Source organism: Hordeum vulgare, chromosome 5H, assembly GCF_904849725.1.
Source record: "Hordeum vulgare subsp. vulgare chromosome 5H, MorexV3_pseudomolecules_assembly, whole genome shotgun sequence".
In the NCBI taxonomy this organism is placed as follows: Eukaryota; Viridiplantae; Streptophyta; class Magnoliopsida; order Poales; family Poaceae; genus Hordeum; species Hordeum vulgare.
Genome location: NC_058522.1, coordinates 293,380,341 through 293,405,710, shown reverse-complemented (window position 1 = coordinate 293,405,710; position 25,370 = coordinate 293,380,341). Strand labels below are relative to the sequence as shown.

At 50.3% G+C, this 25,370-nt stretch overlaps 1 protein-coding gene across 5 annotated transcripts in view; it reads right to left on the bottom strand.

Annotated features, from left to right (window-relative positions):
- LOC123397888 (tRNA-uridine aminocarboxypropyltransferase 2) overlaps nucleotides 1-24,341 on the bottom strand; it is a 48,496-nt gene extending 24,155 nt beyond the window's left edge. The window contains exons 1-3 of one of the 5 annotated variants that reach the window (XM_045092408.1): nucleotides 23,448-24,341; nucleotides 22,417-22,568; nucleotides 21,688-22,353 (exon numbers count right to left, since the gene is read on the bottom strand). In XM_045092408.1, the coding sequence (XP_044948343.1) occupies nucleotides 23,531-24,310 (780 nt within the window). In that variant the 5' untranslated portion in view covers nucleotides 24,311-24,341 and the 3' untranslated portion in view covers nucleotides 21,688-22,353; nucleotides 22,417-22,568; nucleotides 23,448-23,530. Of the gene's footprint in view, nucleotides 1-21,687; nucleotides 22,569-23,204; nucleotides 23,324-23,447 lie in introns of those variants that run through there. The other 4 variants (XM_045092407.1, XM_045092409.1, XM_045092406.1 and 1 more) reach the window with 4 other exon arrangements.
- Between the last annotated feature and the right edge of the window lie 1,029 nt (nucleotides 24,342-25,370).

Below are 25,370 nucleotides of genomic sequence, written 5' to 3'. Positions count from 1 at the left end.
CACCGCCGACCTAAACCTTCTCCCCTCCTCTCCCCTCCTAAGTTGTTTTGTGGTTTTTCTAAAGATTTCTAACTTTACCCCTCTTCCAAAATATTCGTCTTCTTTTTAAAAGTCCTTTTATTAAACGTAGGGGCAACCCTTAGGTTTTAATTTTACTCTCCGGTTGTTTCATTTTAAAAAACTCTCCCATTTTATTTTCTCTTTTAAAAGGCTTTTACTTATTCTTTGAATAAAGAGGTTTTAATTAATTCTTTCAAAAAGGGGTTATTTTTATCTTGTTGTTAAAAGAGCTTTATTTTAATTCTTTTTAAAAGGGTTGTGATTTTAATTCTTTAAAAAAAAGGGTTTTGATTTTTTTTGAATTCTTTTAAGTAGGGTTTTATTTTAATTCGTAAAAGGGGTTTCATTTTATTGTTTAAAAAAATGCCCAAACTATCTTTAAAGTTCGGGTATAATTTTCAAAGGAGGAAATGCATTTTGTTTTATTTTTTTGTTAGAAGCTTTTCTTTGTGTGAGATTTTTTTTCCTGTTTTTAAAGTAAAAAAAAATCAAAAATAGAGAGAGGAGGACCCCAGGCCAAGGCCCAGCCGGCCAAGGCCCAAGGTCCAGCCTCCCTCCCGTGCCCTAGCGTAGCCGTGCCCGATCCCATCTCCCTCCTCCCCTCGCTCTCTCTGCTCCTCCTCCCGCATGCGCGCGTCACCGCCCCAGCGCCCCCTGCCGCCGCCTCCTCCTCCCGCGTCGTGCCGCGCCTCCTCCTCCCGCGTCGCGTGGCCACCGCCTCGCCTCTGTTCCCGTGCGCCCCGCCGGCTCGCCCCGCCACCAGACCGCCCTCAGCCCCGCGCCGCCAACCCTCGGCCTCGCCGCACCGCCGACCGCCTCGCCGCCCCCTCGGTCCGCCGCATCGTCTCGTCGCCAAGCCCCTCCTGCCGCCTCCTCCTCGTCCCGAGCGCACCGCCCCCTGTGCCCGAGGCCCGCTGCTGCCGCCGCCCACCTCCAGGCCGCCGGTGCACGACCCGCGCGCCGCCCTGCCGTGCCCGCCGCCGCGTCCTCCCCGCGAAGGAGCTCGCCGGCCCCGAGCTGCCGCAGCTCCGCTGCCGGAGCTGTGCTACCGCCAAGCTCGCCTCCCTCGGCCCGGGTCGCCTCCATGCTCTCTGCCATGGCCGACCTCGTCCGTCCCCGTGCGCCGCCGCCTCTGGCCTCCGTTGGTCGCCGCCCTCGCCTGCGGACCTGCGCCGCCCCGTGGAGCCGCCTCCATCTCCCGGCCGGCCCGAGGTCCTGCCGGCGCCGTTTTGCCTGCGGCTGTTGCTGTCCCTGTTGGTGTAGTTGCTGTTTTGTACTGCTGCGCCACTCCCGCTGCTGCAGTTTGCTGTTGCTGTCCAGTGTTGCTGTCGTGGGCTTGCTGTTGCTGTCGTGTGGTGTAGCCTGCCGCCGTTGTGCCGATGCTGTTAGCCTGCTATGCCGCTGTCTGGCCGATCCGCTGTGCTCTTGCTGCTTGCTGTTGCAGTTTAAAAGATGCCCAGGTGCTGTAGTAGTTGCTGCTGCTGCCGTTTGTGTTGCTGGTGTTGTGCCGTAGTTGTTGCCTGTGCGCTGCGTTGCTGCTGATGGCATGCTGTTGTTGCCGTGCTTGCGCTGCTGCCGTGCGTTTGCTGTTGTAGCTTGCTTTGCTGCTGCTAGTTTGCATTGCTGCTAGTGGTAGGTTGCTGCTTGCTAGTGCTAGTTGCTGTGCTAGACTGCCGTTTTGCTCTGCTGTGCCGCTTGCCTGTGGTTGCTAGCTGCTTAACTAGTTGCCGTAGGTTGCGGCTTGGTTGTCGTGCTGCTTGCCGTTGTCTACCAGCGCCGATGCTTTTGCTATGGTGCCGCATGCGTCGCCGTGTGCGCCGTCCCCCTCCGCTGTGGAACCGACAAGATCGCCGAGTACCACGACGCCCCGACGACCCCGAACATATTCGGATTCGTGAACGACTACCGACGCCGAAGACCGTCTGCCGACGCCGAGAGTACGACTACCGTTGACGAGACCGTGTACCACTACTACAACTACCGGTGTGTGTACGACTACTTCCACGACGACCACGACGTCCGCTTCGACCGAACCCCTCCGATTCGCACGCGTCGAAGGTATACCGATGGGACATGTCGCGTACCGTGTGCTAGTGTTGTATGGATGTGTGTGTTGTACAAGTCGAATGCATGTATGCACCGTATTTATGCACCGTTTGTTTGCACCGTTTATTTGCCGTGCACGTCGTCCTCCTTTTCGTCGAGCCCTCGACATATGGGAACCCGAGATACGGGGTCACCCCACCTTTATGTACCGTTCCCGCACGCGCTCCCTATTCGTTGTCACCGATATATCGTTGAGTATCGGGATAGGAACGTTGCCGTGGCATCGTTTCCGATTTGCCGCCATGGTTCCCTCTCGCTCGCCATGACGACACCATGCTTATTTCCCTCCTAGTCGTGATGTGTTGAACTCGCATGCATAATGCATCCATGGCATATTTATTTTGTGTTGCCTGTTCTTGTGCCGTAGCTCCATTCAAAGTCCGACGTGCTGTCGACTAGGTTGTCATGTAGGTTCACCGCTCACCCCTTGCCATGTTAACAACATTTAATATTGCCGTGATAATTAACGGGAGTTAATTAAATATTTAAACGTGGAGTTTCGTCGATATGCAACCCGTTGCATATCGAGCTTCATTTAATGTGTAGTGTATGTGTGAGGTGTTTTGCCGTGCCATCCCGTGCATCGATGACCTGTTCATGCATCATATTAGGGTTGCATCATGTCTTGCTTGTGGTGGTGAGTACTTGTGTTGATGTTTGTTTCCGGTTTCCTCCGTCTCGATAGAGTTCCGCAAGCGTGTCGGAATGTGAGGACCGTTCGACTACGTTAGTTCGCCGACTTCACCGAGTTGTTCTTCTTCCAAGCGGGATCTCAGGCAAGATGATTATTTCCCCCAGATACCATTACTATCATTGCCATGCTAGTTATTTCGTTGCTACCGTTCATGTCTCGTTGCCTACCACCTGTTAAATATCAGCCTCTCAACAATGCCATGATTACCATCAACCTGTTCACCCTAGCAAACCACTGATTGGCTATGTTACTGTTTGCTTACCCTGTTGATAGCGTTGCTAGCTGCAGGTGCTTTTGCTTCCATGTGAAAACATGGGTTCCTTGTCATATCACCCTATTAATGCTATTTATTTTAATGCACCTATATACTTGGTAAAAGGTGGAAGGCTCGGCCTTTCTAGCCTGGTGTTTTGTTCCACCTTTGCCCCCATAGTTTCGGCTACCGGTGTTATGTTCCATAAACGAACGCTCCTAACACGATCGGGGTTGTTATGGGGACCCCCTTGATAATTCGTTTTAGATTAAAGCTGGTCTGGCAAGGCCCAACTTTGGTACTACATTTGCCTAATCACTAATAAACTGCATAGGGAGTAATTAACCCGAGGTAATTTAATCAACCCCCGAGCCAGTGCTCCTCATGAGTGTTGGTCCAAACTAGAGCCGTTTGCGGGGCCAACCCGGGGCAACTCGGGAGATTTCTATCAGGCCACCGTACGCTGTGCTTATCCGTCGTGTCCTGAGAACGAGGTATGCGACTCCTATCGGGATCGTCGACACGTCGGGCGGCCTTGCTGGATTAGTTTTACCTTTGACGAGATATCTTGTGCATCGGGATTCCGGTGATGCTTTGCGTAATCTCAGAGTTGAGGTTTTCCACTAGGGAATCCGACGAGATCGCGAGCTTCGTGATTGAGGATTTCTATGCGGCTTGTGGTAATTTGTGATGGACTAGTTGGAGCACCCCTGCAGGGTAAATCTTTTCGAAAAGCCGTGCCCGCGGTTATGTGGCAACGTGAAAACTTTGTTTAACACTGGTTCTAGACAACTTGAAGTTAACTTAATTAAAACATGTCAACTGTGTGCGTAACCGTGACGGTCTCTTTCGTGAGTTCCTTCTCCGATCGAGGACACGGTGGGGTTATGTCTGACGTAGGTAGGTGTTCAGGATCACTCATTTGATCATCAGTAGTTCTCGTCTGTTATGCGTAGATCTTCCCCCTCTTATTTCTGGTACTCGTAAGTTAGCCACCATATATGTGCTTAGCCGCTGCTGCAACCTCACCACTTAACCATATCTCACCCATTAAGCTTTGCTAGTCTTGATACCTTTGGAGATGAGATTGCTGAGTCCCCTGTGGCTCACAGATTACTACAACACCAGTTGCAGGTACAGGTAAAGGTTACGTGACGCGAGCGCGTTGACTGTTCATTTGGAGTTGCTTCTTCTTCTTCTTCTTCTTCGATCTAGGATGGGTTCCAGGCCGGCAGCCTGGGATAGCAAGGATGGACGTCGTTCTTCTTTTGTCGTTTGTTTTCGTCCGTAGTCGGACCCTGCTCTTACTCTTGATGATTATGTAATGTGCTGATGTGACTCTGATGTAGCTTGTGGCGAGTGTAAGCCAACCCTTCATATATCTCATCTTTTCAGTACATGTACTTGTAACGATATCCATTCTTGCGACACGACGAGATGCGCTTCTATCCCTGACGAGGCCCTCGTGCCAAATTGAGGATAGGGTCGCATCTTGGGCGTGACAGCCGACTCGTCCGAGCGCTGGACACAATGTTGTAGGTCGACGATGGTCATTGGTCGTTTGCAGGTTCCTCTGAAGTTTTTAACGAAGCGTTCTTTTAACTCGGCCCAGGTGTTGACGGAGTTGGGTGGCAGGCTCTTCAACCATGTGCGCGCTGTTCCTTCGAGCATCATGGTGAAGTACTTAGCGCAGGCCGCCTCGCTCACATCGAGCATATCCATCGCAAGCTCGTAGCTCTCAATCCATGCGCCTCGCTCTAGGTCAGGCGTATAATTGGGTACCTTTCGTGGGCTTTTGAAATCCTTTGGCATACGCTCGTTGCGAATGGCGGGTGCCAGGCAAGGCACCCCGACATGCCTACCACCGGTTTCGGCCGGCGCGGGAGACGGCAAGGTATAAGCCGGATAACCCTGACCCGTCGCGGCCGCCGTTTCCATGAGGCGGGTTGGTCTGTAGCAGACGTCGCTGCTCACTGGTCACTGCTGGCGGGTCATCATGGCGACTCCTGGTGTGACTCGCCTAGGGCGTGGAATGTAGCACTTCGCGGCTATATGAATACTACGCCTGTGGCACTACCGTTGTTTTTAACATCTCGATAGCGTTCCTTGCCTCCACTTCGGCCGGAGAGTTTCCGTGAATGGGGAGGGATTCAAGGTGGCGGGTCGCTGCTAGCATGTTGTCGACGGGATTCGAGAAGTGACCATGTGGTGTCTGAAAACGGGGTGCATGAGTCTCCATGGGCTGAGGTGGTGGTCGAGCCGGCTCGCCTCCTGGGGCGGCCTGCCATGGCCGATTGGGTTCCATCCCCGGTGTATGTGGGCTGTCGAAGAGCCGGGTTGGATATAAATCAGCCGACAGGTGGCCGCGATGCCTCCTCTGGTGGATCGCATCAAAAGCACGTTGTTGTCGCTCAAGCCGCCATCCCTCAGTATTCAGTCGCTCTGTCTCTGCAGTAATCTGGGTCCGCTGTCTCGCCATCGTGGCGGCTTCTTCCTCTATGTGGCGCTGGATTTTGGCCATGTCTTCCCTCAATTTTGCTAGCTCGGCGTTGACAGTTTCTTGGTTTTCCGTTGTCACAGGAATCGCCATGAGTTTGGATGTTTCTACTGCCAGATCCGCCATGGATTGGGCCAGAGCCTTCCCCGATCCGCTGGCTTCGTTGTTACCCGCCGGGTTTGGCTGAGGCGGTGCTGCCCCCGCCATGTAGATGGCGACTTGACGGTGTGGACCCATGACTTCCTCAGGGATTACTGCCTCCGGCAACCCCCCAAGTTGTCCTTCGCGGAGAGTGTATATTGAATCTGTATCGCCCATGGACGATTCGTCGTCCGAATTGACGGGAGTGATCTCCTGGATCACCGGCTCATCGGTAGGTCGATTCCCTGCGTAAAACCAACGAAAACGCGACGTGTCCTGACCTGTTGTTTGGCGGGACGGACGTACCGAGCCAGCTCGATGATGTTGGTGACGGTGTCCGGCTCAGGCACGGGTGCTCAGGACAACATCTCGATAGCAAGGATGGACGTCGGGTTATGTCTGACGTAGGTAGGTGTTCAGGATCACTCATTTGATCATCAGTAGTTCTCGTCTGTTATGCGTAGATCTTCCCCCTCTTATTTCTGGTACTCGTAAGTTAGCCACCATATATGTGCTTAGCCGCTGCTGCAACCTCACCACTTAACCATATCTCACCCATTAAGCTTTGCTAGTCTTGATACCTTTGGAGATGAGATTGCTGAGTCCCCTGTGGCTCACAGATTACTACAACACCAGTTGCAGGTACAGGTAAAGGTTACGTGACGCGAGCGCGTTGACTGTTCATTTGGAGTTGCTTCTTCTTCTTCTTCTTCTTCGATCTAGGATGGGTTCCAGGCCGGCAGCCTGGGATAGCAAGGATGGACGTCGTTCTTCTTTTGTCGTTTGTTTTCGTCCGTAGTCGGACCCTGCTCTTACTCTTGATGATTATGTAATGTGCTGATGTGACTCTGATGTAGCTTGTGGCGAGTGTAAGCCAACCCTTCATATATCTCATCTTTTCAGTACATGTACTTGTAACGATATCCATTCTTGCGACACGACGAGATGCGCTTCTATCCCTGACGAGGCCCTCGTGCCAAATTGAGGATAGGGTCGCATCTTGGGCGTGACAAGTTGGTATCAGAGTAAGGACCGACCTAGGAGCCCCCTTGATTGATCGAACTTGGCTGAGTCGAGTCTAGTGAAAAACTATTTGAGTCTAGTTATATATCGGAGAGTAGGATTCTTTTTTCTCCTCTTCTATGCTCTGGTGAGGAATCTTGACGTAATAATTTATTCTACTCCTCTTCTCACTCAAATTTTTTTTAGGATCACGCGGATATTCTTGGGATCTATATGATGCCGATGTGACGGAGTTCTGTCTTGGTGCCTCCTGTCTGACTTGATCTTCTTCCGGGGAGTTGCGCTCCAGGGGATTCTTGAGCACATCGTTATCATTCAGATTTCTTAGTATCTCAGAACGAAGGACGTTCGTAATTGCTTCAATACTAGTAGTGGCGAGATAACCCCGATGTCCCCAGTACTGGTGCAGATTGTTCGGGAGTACTGCCATACTTTGTATCGTTGTGATCACGAGGGTCTGTAGTAGATGAAGGTCTGATATTCTGGTCGTGTGTTGACGGATGTGATACAAGTGACGGTTTAGTATAGGAGTTGTGTGATATTACTCCTTGTATCCGTGTACCAGATTGCATGACCAGATATTTCGGGAATTCATAGGTGGGAATTCAAGTAGTTGCTTATAGGACAATCTTCCAACAAATGCATGATGTTAGGTTGGGGTTCGACATCTAGTGGATTCGTTTGTTCACGGTCGACTTACAGCGGTAGACGTTGTGTCTTAAAGAGTCCTTGTAGCTTGCTACGACTCGGGGACGCTTCGTATGTCGGGTGCACTGCCTTGCACTTGGTAACTACTGTAAATCGTGACCGTGCGATCCTGTCCACGAAAATATCGAACGGAAATCTTTCTCACGAGTTTGTTCTGGCTTGTTTCATAAGCCTCATCCTTTGTTTTGTTGGATATGGTAATTCAGTTGCTTCGATGTCAAGTGGTGTTTTCAGATCCTTACTAATTTGTGTTCTCATATTTTTATGTGAGCGCTAATTCGTTTGTTCAATCAGTTGTCTTATCAATTCTTGTCAACCGGAGTCTTCGTATCAATTCCATTCAACCAGTGTGTTTCTCTCCAAGTGGATTCAATCCTCCCTAATTGTTGCAGATCATTCTCTCAATTCTTTCCGGAGTTCTCTCATCTGTCCCAAGTTGTCTTTGTTTTTCCCCGCCCTCCCCGCCCTTTTCTTCAGTGATTGGATTTCATCCAACTGCATTTCATTTCAGTGATGCTTCCGCTATCTCTTCTTTCTTTCGTAACCGGTGATTCATCGTGAAGATTCTCAGGAGCTTCGTGTCATATTTGTTCAATCTTGTCATCTTTTCCGGGGAATTTAATCCAGTTGTTCGTGTTCATCATATCCTTTTCATCCTTGTAATTCTTTCCTTGGTTGGAAATTTTTATTAGTCTATCTTCTTGTTGTCGTTTCTCTCTATTCTATCCGGAGCGTTGAAGTTATCTCAGAATTCTTGTTCCCAATTCTTTATTTATTTCGAGGTGCTCAACCTCATCTCGTTCTCTTCATACCGGTGCAATATCAATCTTTCTAATAATCTTTCTACGGTGATTTCTTTGAGTGGGCCCATAACCCACAGGTTCTTTCCCAGGATCTTACCTGGCTCCTTAATCTTTTTCGGAGGTCTTTAATTCTTTTCTACTATGACGTATGTGTGATTTCGCCAGTCATATTCATTCTTCAAGATCAATTGGAGTTAATTCTCATATTTGGCTCAACCTTGCATTCTTCATTATTCCGGAGGTCTCAGTAATTCTTGGTGTTGTTCTCGATCATTCTCAGCATGCTATTCGAAGGAGTGTTCCTCGTAAATCTTGCCCCGTTCTCGTGAAGATTGTCAGCTCAGCTTCGTGTTACCCTCTCGTTATTTCCAATAATGAGTAATTCCTTTCGTGCTACTCGGTGCAGTTCTGAGTTGTTTTTATTTCTCGTTCCTCCGAAGGCCATCATTTCGGAAGACTTCTTCGTTCTCAGCTTTCAGCTTTCATCCTCAAATCTTCTCAATTGTTGTCTCTTCGTTCGTCTCTCAATTATTCTGGTGTCTTGTTTAAATTTCTCTCTCAGGTGGATCAAGATCTCTTCATTCTCATGTTTATCCATGCTTTCTTGGTATTCCCATTCAATTGGAATTCTTACCCGTGCTTCTTTCATTTTGGCTTCAAGTGGTGCTTATCTCTCTGCCTCTTCTAAATTCATATTTAGAGGAATAAGTTGTATGCTAGATCCGTTGCTTGTCATCAATTATACTTGATGAAGGATGAGCATAACATAATTCTTATTGTTCTTCCTTCTTCCAAGAGATTTCAATTCTTCTTCCGGAGTGGCTCTTGATATCAATTGTTTTCTCAAGTGCTCATCTTTCTTGTCCGAAGTCCCAAGTCTATCAGTATCTCTCTGTAAAGCTTCATCTATATCATTGCAAGGCCTTTAATCTTATTCATTTCTACCTTGATATCTTTGCATCATTCTTTTGTATACGGAGGTCCTTCTTGGTGGTTCATCAAGGTTTCAATCCATTCTCAAGTGTTCTTGAAGATTCTTGCTGGAGTACCTCAAGTATTCGTTCTCTTGCATTCCCAAGTGCATTTGTTCTTCCTTTATCCTTGAGGTGGCATTATAGCCTTCTTGTTAGTGTAGGAGCCTCGAAGAGTTTTCCTTTCAAGAATGAGATAATTAAACCCACCAATTCTATGATCATGAGTCATTTCAACCCATGATTTCTTCATTGAGCTATCTTGGTTTGGACTTCACCTTAAGCTTCCCTATGGATTGTGCTATCATGGTGCTTGTCATTAATCCAAGTTCTCAATGCATCCTTTTGGTGTAAGAATTGTTCTTATCTTGTTGCTCCCAATACGTCCTTGTTTCTTTTAGTGGTTGGTGGTCACCTCATATTTGTTGAGATGATTTCCATAAGCTCACTACTATCTTCTTCGTTGTTGGTTTTTCAACTACTAAGTCTATTCTATGACCGGAGGCTCTTCAATTCTATTGTGATAATTGTTGTCATTCCGTTCTTCATTCTCTTCTTCTGTATGAGCTAGTTCATATTCTCTTGTTCCGGAGGCATTGTGATATTGCTCTTTTGGGTCTATCTTGTTGTTCTAGCAAGATCATGGTCTCCCCTTGCTCTATTTAGTTGTTTGTTATGAATATTGTCTATTTCTTCTACCTTTTCGAATTTTTTGTCCCATTTTCCTACCGAAGTGCTGCCGAAATTTTCCGTGAATTCTGGCTTCTTTCTCATATCATTCCTCATCTCTATGCAACCTTCAAGGATCGTTGGTTTCACTCGTTTGTCAAAGAAGCGACTAAGTTTTACCTTTTACTTTTCTCTTCCTCTCCCCCTTTCATTCTTAGATCTCGGGGCGAGATCTTCTTGTAGTGTAGGAGAGTTGTGACAGCCCGAGACCGACGTTCCAGAAGATTCCCCCCTTTATTCCGTTTTCGTTGTGTGTTTAGTTTTTATTCGTTGCATCGTCATGTAGTTGCATCATTGCATCATGCATGGCATCATGTCATCTGTGTTTTATCGGTGTTGCTTGTTGCTTCGTGTTGTTGGGTGTAGTGTTTCGGGAGTGGCGTCATTTGTTGGCGCGATGAGAGAGGGAGCGTGAGAGCCACCGCTAAACCCCGTTGCACCGCCGACCTAAACCTTCTCCCCTCCTCTCCCCTCCTAAGTTGTTTTGTGGTTTTTCTAAAGATTTCTAACTTTACCCCTCTTCCAAAATATTCGTCTTCTTTTTAAAAGTCCTTTTATTAAACGTAGGGGCAACCCTTAGGTTTTAATTTTACTCTCCGGTTGTTTCATTTTTAAAAAACCCTCCCATTTTATTTTCTCTTTTAAAAGGCTTTTACTTATTCTTTGAATAAAGAGGTTTTAATTAATTCTTTCGAAAAGGGGTTATTTTTATCTTCTTGTTAAAAGAGCTTTATTTTAATTCTTTTTAAAAGGGTTGTGATTTTAATTCTTTTAAAAAAAAAGGGTTTTGATTTTTCTTGAATTCTTTTAAGTAGGGTTTTATTTTAATTCGTAACAGGGGTTTCATTTTATTGTTTAAAAAAATGCCCAAACTATCTTTAAAGTTGGGGTATAATTTTCAAAGGAGGAAATGCATTTTGTTTTATTTTTTTGTTAGAAGTTTTTCTTTGTGTGAGATTTTTTTTCCTGTTTTTAAAGTTAAAAAAAATCAAAAATAGAGAGAGGAGGACCCCAGGCCAAGGTCCAGCCTCCCTCCCGTGCCCTAGCGCAGCCGTGCCCGATCCCATCTCCCTCCTCCCCTCGCTCTCTCTGCTCCTCCTCCCGCATGCGCGCGTCATCGCCCCAGCGCCCCCCTGCCGCCGCCGCCTCCTCCTCCCGCGTCGTGCCGCGCTTCCTCCTCCCGCGTCGCGTGGCCGCCGCCTCGCCTTTGTTCCCGTGCGCCCCGCCGGCTCGCCCCGCCACCAGACCGCCCTCAGCCCCGCGCCGCCAACCCTCGGCCTCGCCGCACCGCCGACCGCCTCGCCGCCCCCTCGGTCCGCCGCGCCGTCTCGTCGCCAAGCCCCTCATGCCGCCTCCTCCTCGTCCCGAGCGCACCGCCCCCTGTGCCCGAGGCCCGCTGCTGCCGCCGCCCACCTCCAGGCCGCCGGTGCACGACCCACGTGCCGCCCTGCCGTGCCCGCCGCCGCGGCCTCCCCGCGAAGGAGCTCGCCGGCCCCGAGCTGCCGCAGATCCGCTGCCGGAGCTGTGCTAGCGCCAAGCTCGCCTCCCTCGGCCCGGGTCGCCTCCATGCTCTCTGCCATGGCCGACCTCGTCCGTCCCCGTGCGCCGCCGCCTCTGGCCTCCGGTGGTCGCCGCCCTCGCCTGCGGACCAGTGCCGCCCCGTGGAGCCGCCTCCATCTCCCGGCCGGCCCGAGGTCCCGCCGGCGCCATTTTGCCGGCGGCTGTTGCTGTCCCTGTTGGTGTAGTTGCTGTTTCGTACTGCTGCGCCACTCCCGCTGCTGCAGTTTGCTGTTGCTGTCCAGTGTTGCTGTCGTGGGCTTGCTGTTGCTGTCGTGTGGTGTAGCCTGCCGCCGCTGTGCCGATGTTGTTAGCCTGTTATGCCGCTGTCTGGCCGAGCCGCTGTGCTCTTGCTGCTTGTTGCTTGCTGTTGCAGTTTAAAAGATGCCCAGGTGCTGTAGTAGTTGTTGCTGCTGCCGTTTGTGTTGCTGGTGTTGTGCCGTAGTTGTTGCCTGTGCGCTGCATTGCTGCTGATGGCATGCTGTTGTTGCCGTGCTTGCGCTGCTGCCGTGCGTTTGCTGTTGTAGCTTGCTTTGCTGCTGCTAGTTTGCATTGCTGCTAGTGGTAGGTTGCTGCTTGCTAGTGCTAGTTGCTGTGCTAAACTGCCGTTTTGCTCTGCTGTGCCGCTTGCCTGTGGTTGCTAGCTGCTTAACTAGTTGCCGTAGGTTGCGGCTTGGTTGCCGTGCTGCTTGCCGTTGTCTACCAGCGCCGATGCTTTTGCTGTGGTGCCGCATGCGTCGCCGCGTGCGCCGTCCCCCTCCGCTGTGGAACCGACAAGATCGCCGAGTACCACGACGCCCCGACGACCCCGAACATATTCGGATTCGTGAACGACTACCGACGCCGAAGACCGTCTACCGACGCCTAGAGTACGACTACCGTTGACGAGACCGTGTACCACTACTACAACTACCGGTGCGTGTACGACTACTTCCACGACAACCACGACGTCCGCTTCGACCGAACCCCTCCGATTCGCACGCGTCGAAGGTATACCGATGGGACATGTCGCGTACCGTGTGCTAGTGTTGTATGGATGTGTGTGTTGTACAAGTCGAATGCATGTATGCACCGTATTTATGCACCGTTTGTTTGCACCGTTTATTTGCCATGCACGTCGTCCTCCTTTTCGTCGAGCCCTCGACATATGGGAACCCGAGATACGGGGTCACCCCACCTTTATGTACCGTTCCCGCACGCGCTCCCTATTCGTTGTCACCGATATCTCGTTGAGTATCGGGATAGGAACGTTGCCGTGGCATCGTTTCCGATTTGCCGCCATGGTTCCCTCTCGCTCGCCATGACGACACCATGCTTATTTCCCTCCTAGTCGTGATGTGTTGAACTCGCATGCATAATGCATCCATGGCATATTTATTTTGTGTTGCTTGTTCTTGTGTCGTAGCTCCGTTCAAAGTCCAACGTGCTGTCGACTAGGTTGTCATGTAGGTTCATCGCTCACCCCTTGCCATGTTAACAACATTTAATAACGTGATAATTAACGGGAGTTAATTAAATATTTAAACGTGGAGTTTCGTCGATATGCAACCCGTTGCATATCGAGCTTCATTTAATGTGTAGTGTATGTGTGAGGTGTTTTGCCGTGCCATCCCGTGCATCGATGACCTGTTCATGCATCATATTAGGGTTGCATCATGTCTTGCTTGTGGTGGTGAGTACTTGTGTTGATGTTTGTTTCCGGTTTCCTCCGTCTCGATAGAGTTCCGCAAGCGTGTCGGAATGTGAGGACCATTCGACTACATCAGTTCGCCGACTTCACCGAGTTGTTCTTCTTCCAAGCGGGATCTCAGGCAAGATGATTATTTCCCCCAGATACCATTACTATCATTGCCATGCTAGTTATTTCGTTGCTACCGTTCATGTCTCGTTGCCTACCACCTGTTAAATATCAGCCTCTCAACAATGCCATGATTACCATCAACCTGTTCACCCTAGCAAACCACTGATTGGCTATGTTACTGTTTGCTTACCCTGTTGATAGCGTTGCTAGCTGCAGGTGCTTTTGCTTCCATGTGAAAACATGGGTTCCTTGTCATATCACCCTATTAATGCTATTTATTTTAATGCACCTATATACTTGGTAAAAGGTGGAAGGCTCGGCCTTTCTAGCCTGGTGTTTTGTTCCACCTTTGCCCCCATAGTTTCGGCTACCGGTGTTATGTTCCATAAACGAACGCTCCTAACACGATCGGGGTTGTTATGGGGACCCCCTTGATAATTCGTTTTAGATTAAAGCTGGTCTGGCAAGGCCCAACTTTGGTACTACATTTGCCTAATCACTAATAAACTGCATAGGGAGTAATTAACCCGAGGTAATTTAATCAACCCCCGAGCCAGTGCTCCTCATGAGTGTTGGTCCAAACTAGAGCCGTTTGCGGGGCCAACCCGGGGCAACTCGGGAGATTTCTATCAGGCCACCGTACGCTGTGCTTATCCGTCGTGTCCTGAGAACGAGGTATGCGACTCCTATCGGGATCGTCGACACGTCGGGCGGCCTTGCTGGATTAGTTTTACCTTTGACGAGATATCTTGTGCATCGGGATTCCGGTGATGCTTTGCGTAATCTCAGAGTTGAGGTTTTCCACTAGGGAATCCGACGAGATCGCGAGCTTCGTGATTGAGGATTTCTATGCGGCTTGTGGTAATTTGTGATGGACTAGTTGGAGCACCCCTGCAGGGTAAATCTTTTCGAAAAGCCGTGCCCGCGGTTATGTGGCAACGTGAAAACTTTGTTTAACACTGGTTCTAGACAACTTGAAGTTAACTTAATTAAAACATGTCAACTGTGTGCGTAACCGTGACGGTCTCTTTCGTGAGTTCCTTCTCCGATCGAGGACACGGTGGGGTTATGTCTGACGTAGGTAGGTGTTCAGGATCACTCATTTGATCATCAGTAGTTCTCGTCTGTTATGCGTAGATCTTCCCCCTCTTATTTCTGGTACTCGTAAGTTAGCCACCATATATGTGCTTAGCCGCTGCTGCAACCTCACCACTTAACCATATCTCACCCATTAAGCTTTGCTAGTCTTGATACCTTTGGAGATGAGATTGCTGAGTCCCCTGTGGCTCACAGATTACTACAACACCAGTTGCAGGTACAGGTAAAGGTTACGTGACGCGAGCGCGTTGACTGTTCATTTGGAGTTGCTTCTTCTTCTTCTTCTTCTTCGATCTAGGATGGGTTCCAGGCCGGCAGCCTGGGATAGCAAGGATGGACGTCGTTCTTCTTTTGTCGTTTGTTTTCGTCCGTAGTCGGACCCTGCTCTTACTCTTGATGATTATGTAATGTGCTGATGTGACTCTGATGTAGCTTGTGGCGAGTGTAAGCCAACCCTTCATATATCTCATCTTTTCAGTACATGTACTTGTAACGATATCCATTCTTGCGACACGACGAGATGCGCTTCTATCCCTGACGAGGCCCTCGTGCCAAATTGAGGATAGGGTCGCATCTTGGGCGTGACAGCCGACTCGTCCGAGCGCTGGACACAATGTTGTAGGTCGACGATGGTCATTGGTCGTTTGCAGGTTCCTCTGAAGTTTTTAACGAAGCGTTCTTTTAACTCGGCCCAGGTGTTGACGGAGTTGGGTGGCAGGCTCTTCAACCATGTGCGCGCTGTTCCTTCGAGCATCATGGTGAAGTACTTAGCGCAGGCCGCCTCGCTCACATCGAGCATATCCATCGCAAGCTCGTAGCTCTCAATCCATGCGCCTCGCTCTAGGTCAGGCGTATAATTGGGTACCTTTCGTGGGCTTTTGAAATCCTTTGGCATACGCTCGTTGCGAATGGCGGGTGCCAGGCAAGGCACCCCGACATGCCTACCACCGGTTTCGGCCGGCGCGGGAGACGGCAAGGTATAAGCCGGATAACCCTGACCCGTCGCGGCCGCCGTTTCCATGAGGCGGGTTGGTCTGTAGCAGACGTCGCTGCTCACTGGTCACTGCTGGCGGGTCATCATGGCGACTCCTGGTGTGACTCGCCTAGGGCGTGGAATGTAGCACTTCGCGGCTATATGAATACTACGCCTGTGGCACTACCGTTGTTTTTAACATCTCGATAGCGTTCCTTGCCTCCACTTCGGCCGGAGAGTTTCCGTGAATGGGGAGGGATTCAAGGTGGCGGGTCGCTGCTAGCATGTTGTCGACGGGATTCGAGAAGTGACCATGTGGTGTCTGAAAACGGGGTGCATGAGTCTCCATGGGCTGAGGTGGTGGTCGAGCCGGCTCGCCTCCTGGGGCGGCCTGCCATGGCCGATTGGGTTCCATCCCCGGTGTATGTGGGCTGTCGAAGAGCCGGGTTGGATATAAATCAGCCGACAGGCGGCCGCGATGCCTCCTCTGGTGGATCGCATCAAAAGCACGTTGTTGTCGCTCAAGCCGCCATCCCTCAGTATTCAGTCGCTCTGTCTCTGCAGTAATCTGGGTCCGCTGTCTCGCCATCGTGGCGGCTTCTTCCTCTATGTGGCGCTGGATTTTGGCCATGTCTTCCCTTAATTTTGCTAGCTCGGCGTTGACAGTTTCTTGGTTTTCCGTTGTCACAGGAATCGCCATGAGTTTGGATGTTTCTACTGCCAGATCCGCCATGGATTGGGCCAGAGCCTTCCCCGATCCGCTGGCTTCGTTGTTACCCGCCGGGTTTGGCTGAGGCGGTGCTGCCCCCGCCATGTAGATGGCGACTTGACGGTGTGGACCCATGACTTCCTCAGGGATTACTGCCTCCGGCAACCCCCCAAGTTGTCCTTCGCGGAGAGTGTATATTGAATCTGTATCGCCCATGGACGATTCGTCGTCCGAATTGACGGGAGTGATCTCCTGGATCACCGGCTCATCGGTAGGTCGATTCCCTGCGTAAAACCAACGAAAACGCGACGTGTCCTGACCTGTTGTTTGGCGGGACGGACGTACCGAGCCAGCTCGATGATGTTGGTGACGGTGTCCGGCTCAGGCACGGGTGCTCCAATCTTGCCGATGAAGACGTGGATCTTGCCGAAGGGGGCCCTGTATCCAGATTCGATTGAATCGGCCTCAGGTCCCCACTGCGAGTCGATGAAGTATTTTCCACGGCGGCTCTTCGTCATGATGCCGACCGCGTAGCTTCCTAACCCTAGAAGGGCTCCCTTTGAGAACTCAACTCCACCATGTGTAGGCCCCACGGTGGGCGCCAACTGTCGGGGTTTTGTCACGGCAGATGTCCTCGTGAAAGGACTTAGTGAAGGAGCCACCGCACCTTGGTGGCGACTCAAAGGGGTGAGCGGAAGCGAGACTCAGATTTACCCAGGTTCGGCCCCTCATGTGGAGGTAAAAGCCTACGTCCTGCTTTGCGTATATTGATGGTGGATTCGATTACAAGGAGGGCGTAACTCGCCTGACCTAGCTCTCGATGATTTCTAACCTAACCTATGTACCCTAGAGACTCGCATTTATATACAGGTCAAGACCCTCAGGTTTACAAAGTCCTGGCCACGTTACAAATCGTGGCCTTCCTTAACTCTAAATCGCCGTATCCTCCAAGCTAGGAAACTTCCTTGACGGCTTATCTTTTACATCATTCCTGAACCGCCATCTGGCTTCAGGGCCTTGGCGGCTAACCGACAAAGATCCTCCTATACACCTCAGGCCCGTGCTAAGGATTATGCTAACCATGTATGTATGAGTCGCCCTCTTCCTGATCCGGCCATCAAGGCGGGTCATACCACAGGTAATATCCCCAACACCCGCCGCCGCCAAAGTCACCACGCCCACCTCCGCCATAGTCGCCCCTACCTCGAGGTCCCGTCTGCCCGCCGATCGTGGCCCCTTGAGCGGCACCTCTGCCCGCCCCAGACCGCGCCGGGGCTGCTTGTTTGGGTGGTGGCAGCTGGTTACCACACCCATCCATGGATGGTTTCGCCGGCAATGGAGGCGGAAGAACCCTGGCCGCTCTGCCCGCACGAACACACGGGAACCTAGGACGATTCCTACGTGAGAACCCTAGACGTAGCCACCAACGCAGCAACCGGGAAGGAAACAGACTCACGTATCGTGATCAGCGCGTCTTGATTGGAATGACACCGGCTTGGACTCTAGTCTGGGCCAAATACCCAGTCTCGTCAGAGCCCACCACTAGCGCAATTTGATCTGGCCTAACCAGGTCCAACAGAGAGTTCAAATGAGCTGATCGGATCTCGACGAACGAGCTTGCCGGTACTGCCTCCGTCCCCGGCACGGCCACCGGACGTCGCCGACTTTTCTTATTCCGAACCTTCTGCCACGAAGAAGTATCGAGGGAATCAGATAACGTTAGCAGAGGTAGCAGTACCTTGGGCAGTGGCCCCTGCCATGGTCGGAACGCCTTCGCCGCCGTTCTGCGATGCACCACACGTCTGGCCATCTCGACCTTGTCGTCGCGATTAAGTCCAAGCCTTGTCGGATCATCCGTCGGTATCACTGCATCCACCAAGCCGGCTACCTCCTCCTCCGAGTAACCAACCTGAAATGCCTCACAGATAAGGTCAGATGGGGTGGGAGATGCAATCTGCAGCGACGAACCTCCGACGGCGATCTCATCATCGTCCTCCTCGTCTTCGTTCTCCGCCAGCACCCAGAAACGCCCACCCGGTCTTGAATCTGCATCCGATCGAGGGAGATGGACAGCGGCGGTAGCGATCGCCTGAATGCCTCGACAATCGCCTATCCCCTTTTTTCGGTCATTCGTTCGGTCCTGAGGTGGTCCTCAATTGGGAGTAGGACCTAGCCTAGAGAGACACTTGTGAGCGAGGAGATAAGTGAGTTACAACAAGTTTTCTACAAGGGTGGTGATAAATCCAGAGAGGGACGGTTTTGTCCTATGGACTAGTAGGGCAAAGCCGGTTTTGAATCTCTCCCGCCATGAGGCATAAGTGTGAGGTATCTTCTGAAATAGCATGCGGTTGCGTTCCTTCCAAATGCTCCAAGCAGAGAGCATGAAGAACATGGAAGTCCATCTGCTCTTCCCTTCATGTAACATACTCAGCCTGTCTCCAGCGGGGTTCCAGTTGATTCCTAAGGCATTCCAACATCTCTAGCTGAAGAGGCACAGGAAGAAGAGGTGCTCCACGGTTTCCTCTGTATTTTGGGTACACAAGATACAGTTCACACCATCCTCAGTTTTGTAGTGTCTCCTCATTAGCATATTCTTTGTGTTGATTCTGTCCGCAAGTAGCAACCACACGAAGGCCTTGATCTTCATTATGCATTTGGACTTCCAGATCCAAACAAAAGCCGGGTTTGCGATCACATTTCTGAAGTAGAAATTATAGTACTTGGCCGAGGTGTATGTTGGTCCCCAAACGCAGGTCCACACATCATTCATAGAGTCGTTTGGAATAGTGTTGGAGGTCAGTGATTGTAGACACCTCGGTTCTTCTCTAGCTTGGACAGCAAGGGGGAGATGGAAGCCTTCGGACAGTTCAGTAATCGATAGGAAGTCAGCAACAGAAGCGTCCGCTAGTTTTGTGAACGAGAAGGCCCTGGGAAATGAGTCCTAAAAAATGTGATCTTTCCACATGTCTTTCCAGAAGAGGGTAGAGGTTCCGTCTCCAATGGTTACAGTTGTGATCCCTCGGTAAGTGTTGCTCAGGCTCATCACATCTCTCCACCAGAAAGATCCGCACGTCTCTTCTGCATGGGGGACTTTTTCTTGGTAATAGGTAGTCCATATCAGTTGAACCCAGAGGGACTCTTTTTTGTTGTAAAAGCTTGTGTCTTTATTAACTACTGGGAAAGTGGGAAGGGCTCCTGAAAGGTGAAGATCGGGAGGCAATGGAGAAATTAAAGGTGCGCAAATGTTGAAGGATAACACCACCAACATGATGCGGATCTGTGTTGTTGCTATAGATGACTCGCCGGCGCCTCAAAGGGAGATTGTGCTGCCTCCTTCATGATATTTTGCTACTGGACTGCCATCCCCTGCATGTTGTTTTGGTGGTTCACCCTGGCTTTGTATAGGCTAGTTCCCTGCCCCTGCGTGTGTGTGTGTTGGATGCTCATCTGTGGAGCTGGTGCTTCGTACTGTTAACTAAGTAGTTTATGTGAGATGTAGGTGTCGTCGGGTTTTCGTCCACACAGCAGGCGTCTCGTAGGCGAGTTCCTGTGATGGGTTTCCCAGCGATGCGTTGAACTCGCTCTCCCCTTTCCCGCCTCCTTATTTCTGGTTTGGAAAACTTTATGTTTCCATTATGAAAGTAATGGAAAGGGGTTATGGCCGGTTCAACAAAAAGGTGGTGCAAGAAGAGTTGGTGTGCAGTGTTACTGTGTTCACTGTCGCTGAAGGTGGTCGCATCCCAACCATGGCTGCCACCTCCGCGAGTGGAGCTCTGTGCCAGGGGAGTTGGCCGACCATCATGGCCCCCGCCACAAACATGCACTGTGTTGTTGCTGTCAGGGAGTGATTCTATTCTGCCACTGATTGAGCTGAAACCATGGCCGGATACATGAACGAGTGAAAGCAGTGTAGGTGTAATGGACAAACTACAGCATGATGGCTTTTGGATGTCTAATCTGCTTCATGGGTTTGTCTGGAGGAGGAAGGCTGGCTCCAGCAATCTCTTGAACAAGACTGAAAAGCAATTGATGGTGGATGTCCTCGAGTTTCATAGAGTAGCTGTTGGGTGTTATTTACATGGTGTAAACTTGGAACTGGTGAGCATGAAGCTGTATAAAATGGTAAGCATCAATCCGAACACGACACCAAGAACGCGGGATCCAGTAATTCTACTTTTTAGTCATGAGATAGGTAGTTGTCACCGTTGAGCTTTAGACACATGCAAGTTTCTTTTGTTGTTGGATTCTGACGACCCAACGGATGCTCTGTTTTGCATTGACTCCTTTGCTTTAAAACCACAACAGTACAAATGGTTGGAACAGTTTGCTGAAGAGTACAAGGGTGATAACCCTCTGGTGCTTTCTAAGATGGTTGACAATGGTCCTTTGAAGGACTCTTCATGGACCCAAATACTCAAGTGCAATAGAAAATATTCAGAGAACTGGCATTGAGTTGGGAGGACTAAACACTACCAAGCACACTTATGAAGAAGATTGCAATTTCTTTCATCAGCTTGTGATTAGCGGTGCGATCATCCCCAAGCACATACTACTACCATATTGATCCAGGTGGCTTGGCTCTTCGGCTAGACAAGTGTGGCGGCATTCCCGATTCAAAAATGTTCATCATCAGCTTGAGGGCAAGCCGAATTTCAAGGGAGGAAGAGTGTAACACCCCACCCATGGGCTGTCACCCTATACTTAGTAGCTGGGCCTGGGCTACGAGAGGGGCAGTTCATTGGAGGTTAGTTCCCACACGGCACAGACTACATAGGCAATCGGGAGAGCACAGAGGATGGCTGCCAAGGAATGAATGTTCTGAATCCCATCTCATGTTCTTCCGGTCCTCGCCTCCTTCTCTGATCCTCACCCCAGTTCTCCCAAATTATCCGAAATCTATCCAAATACTGAGCTGATTTGTGCATCCTCGATCCATCCAACGATCGAGTCGTGACACCCTCTACTCTACTCTACTACTACCTCTATAACTTAATATAAGACGCTTTTTGACACTGACAGTGTCAAAGATGGGGTAGCAGCTCATCTCATCTTAAGTTCTACAGGTCAATGAGGGTCGGTCGGAGGATACAATGTGAATCATACTGCAATCTAGCAGGCTAACATCTAAAGAAAGGGTGGTGTCTACAGTGTACAGGCCCTAAGACTCCAGCAGTACAAAAATACCAAATCAATCTAGCAGCAAAGAATGGACTTTTGACAGCTTTTAGGCCTTCACTGCAAAAATAAAACATTTGACCCGTAGCACACATGTCTCCAGATTTCCCCTCCAGACTGCAATAACATTTCCTAGTTTCATCGCACAAGATGCCCAGGAAACCAACGTGTGTTACTGTTGCTGATCAAATTCTCCAACTTGGATAATTTTTATTTTATTTTGTAAAATGCAATTATTATTTATCTATAACAAAGTCACTTTTAACATTGCACAACACACATGCACATGCTAACTCTAAATAGGCACATAAGATCCATGATGCATATTCTTTTAAGAGCAAAATTGACTTAAGCGGAAAAGCTCAAAAAGTGAGGCATCGCATGAGATATAAAGTGCTTAGCATGTACTCCCTCTGTTTACAGAGGGAGTAGTCCATATTAATTGTCGCTGACTTGGTACAACTCTCATAATTCACTTCTAGCACCCGCCCACAGATGGCAGGCTCATTCTTATACTCCCTCCGTCCCAAAATTCTTGTCTTAACTTTGTATATAAATGGATGTATCTAAATACTAAAACGTGACTAGATACATTCATATCTAGACAAATCTAAGACAAGAATTTTGGGACGGAGGGAGTATTTCTTAATGCGGTCTAAGGAGCAAAACTTCCCAGGAGTACATCATGGGGGCTAGGGCCAATGCCGGACGATGCAGGGATGCAATCCATGAAATCAGAGAGAGCGTGCAGTCTGGATAAAGGACAGAGCCACAGCCCCATGGAGATAACTGGTGTGTTTAGAAAGATTTTTCTTTTCAAAACCCAGCTCTACCCAGTAGAAACCGCAGATGCTGACGCTCAAAGCCCCTTGGAGAACTTGCATTCTAGAGTGTAAAAGGTTTTTAAGTTATCATTGGTCTACACTCTACAGAAGTTCCTTTGGGTAGATGATACCTTTTCATGGTGGACCCTTAAATATCATCCTTGTTGAGTTCTAAGCCCCTTGGAGGACCCGCAGATGCTGACGCTCAAAGCCCCTTGGAGAACTTGCATTCTAGAGTGTAAAAAGTTTTTAAGTTATCATTGGTCTACAGAAGTTCCTTTGGGCAGATGATACCTTTTCATGGTGGACCCTTAAATATCATCCTTATTGAGTTCTAGTTCATGTCTGTCTCCATGAGCATTAAGGTCTTCAGAAAAACTACACCAAGATAGTCCAAGCAGTGACAATTTAAGCCTTTAAACCACTTGGCATGAGTGGTTCGCTATCTGAAAAAAAAAATTTAAGCCTTTAAGGCGAGTATAAGAACTAGAGATAGAGCATGGATACTAATGCAAGCTGAATGAGAGCAAACTCATGGGGTTTGATGATATGTACTCCCTCCGTTCCAAAATACTTGTCCTGGTTTTAGTTCAAATTTGAACTAAAACTAGAATTAAAACCATGACAAATAATTTGGAATGGAGGGAGCACTGATTTGTGACATTGCATAAAAGAACACTAAGCTCAGGAAGAAAGGTGTTTATGTGCACTCATGAGGGTTAATCTACTTATTCAGATTTTACGGTCAACAATGCTTTCTGAGGCAGAAATGGCATGGGCACCCGAGTGAACATAAATGGAGGCGTCTAGCACAGTTTCTCAATTGCTGAACAGGGCACACCATTGTGCTTTTATTGTCAAGCGTGGTCTCAGTCAGTTTGATAAGCAAATGTTCTTTAGGTAGCATTAGTTTCTCATAGCAACAGTACCAATATTGATCGTGCAGTGTGCTAGTATCACCAATCTGTGTAGTTTACTCAGTGGAATGATACTTTTTCGGGAACAGTACAATGAAAATTTTATGGTGTTCTATTCACTGGACATAGGAAATTTCAACTAAGAAACAATTGAAACTTGCTCGATTAGGGGGGACACACAAAAGGATTATTCTCCAATCTAGCATACACATGTTGGCATATTCTTATACCATCTTTAAAAAGTCCCACGTGTATGCTGTTGCAGCAAAGTTCTGTGCCAAAACCTTCAAAATGAAATAACAGAACTCACTTCAATTTTGTTACATCTAGTCACTGGTCAAAACAACCATAAGTGCTAAGCTAAGTAAGTAAACTACCAGCTCTGTGCTAGAAAAAAGGAGATCAAACCTTGATGACTGACAGTGATGGCCTCTGGGGTGACGCAACAACAATAGAGGGAACGCAAATCTGCAGAAATTCAGTCACAACAATCAGGCATTCCTCTTCATCTCCTGCTCCCTCTTGATATCTTTCTTCTTCCTCAGCTTCACTCTCGGCTTCATGGTACGGTGCTGCAGATGATCGGACTGGAAGGCCACCATCGCCCTGAGAACCCTGATCATCGGCTCCTCGATCTGCGCACCGCTTCCCTCCGGCTCAAGCAGCCGCAGCGCCCTTGCGACTGCCTCCATCGTGCTCAGGCACCCCTTATGCGGCTCCTTCTTCACCACGAGCTCCGACTCGAACATGCTGTCCCCGTCCACGCCGCTATCTACGGGCAGGGAGACGGGGATGGCGAACGAGGAGATGAACGGGAGGCTGGCGGCGTGCATCTCCTTGGCCTGCTTCCAGGTGCCATCGAGGAGGAGGAGGATGGGGTTGGAGCGGACGGAGGGAGGCGTGGAGCGGCACCAGGAGGTGAGGTCGGAGGCGGCGGGTGAGGGGAAGAGGAGGAGGACGGGATTCGGGGAGGGAGGGGGGATGAGTTGGGTGGAGGAGGGGCGGAGGCGGCGTCCGGGGAGGAGGTGGAGGTTGGCGAGGCAGCGGGCGAGGAGGGGGAGGGTGGAGAGCGGGTTGCGGTGGAGGGCGTGGGGGTGGTGGAGGACGACGACGGTGGTGGATGTGTGGAGCGGGGTGTGGGGCATGTGCGGGCAGAGGCAGACGCGGGACGGGCGGCCGCAGCCGGCGTGGCAGATGGCGCGGCCGGGTGGTGTGGGTGTGTCGCCGGCATCGTCGTCGGAGGCGGAGGAGAGTGGGAAGTCCAAGTCCATCTTGCAACTTTTCTCTTTTCTCAAGAGAAAAGTCCACATCACAACCCTACACTAAGAGCCCCCTCCCCCCCCCCCCCCCCCCATACCTTTTTTAGCGCGAGCGATGCAAAATCGGTCGAGTCGCGCCTTAACTACTCGTTTAGCACCGATTTGACCTCAAAAAATAACCGGCGAACCTGAACCGAACCCAGCTCCTCGGGGGCGTCTGGGAGCGTCGGGCGAACTGAAAAGCCAAGCGGACCCGCTGTGTCGGTCGCAGCCGAGCTATTCCCGTCGTTTTCTCCCCCTTCCTCCTCCCTCTCCCTCCATTTCCGCGCCCCTCCCGCCATTCTTCTCCCCACTCCCGCCATCCGGTCGCCATGCCGTCAAAAAAGAACTACACCTTCCCTCGCCTCGCCACCCCTGCCGATTCCAGCCAGCCGAAGTCGATGCCTATGCCGGCGGGCGTTTCGGACGCCGAGTGAAGGGAGGACGTCCAACACCAGGAGGCGGTCACAACAGGCTGGAGGAGGAGGCTCGACGCCAAGAAGATCAGGGACGCGACGGAGGCAACGAGGGCGACAGCGGCGATCGATCAGGAAGAGTTGTCCCGCGCGGGGATGATGAATTCGTCCGGCTGCAACCCGCAGGCCGCATGGAGGAGCCTCCAGGGCGTTTCGTCGGCCACCCTCTCGATGACGATGCCGCCCTCGGGGTACGTGCCCTCGCTTGGCTACTCCGACGACAACGTGCATGGCGACTTCAACCCCAACACCACCTTCTCGCATGGCGCGTCGCAACGTTCCTCCCACATCGGTTTCGGCCACGACCCGCGTACTCCCTCGCCCGTGTTCAGCGCCGGCCTCAATACCCAGTACAGCTACTCGTCGGCGGCATACTCGTCGGCAGCCTCACCTGCGTTGTCTCTACGTCGTGGTGTCCTTTCATTCGCGCCCAGTTTGTCGCTGCAGTTTAATTACGCCCGATGCCGACATGGACGGTATCATCACAAGCGGCTCTGTCGCCGCCGCATCACACCCAAAGTTCGGCGTGCAGGATGAAACAATGGACACCACGGTGA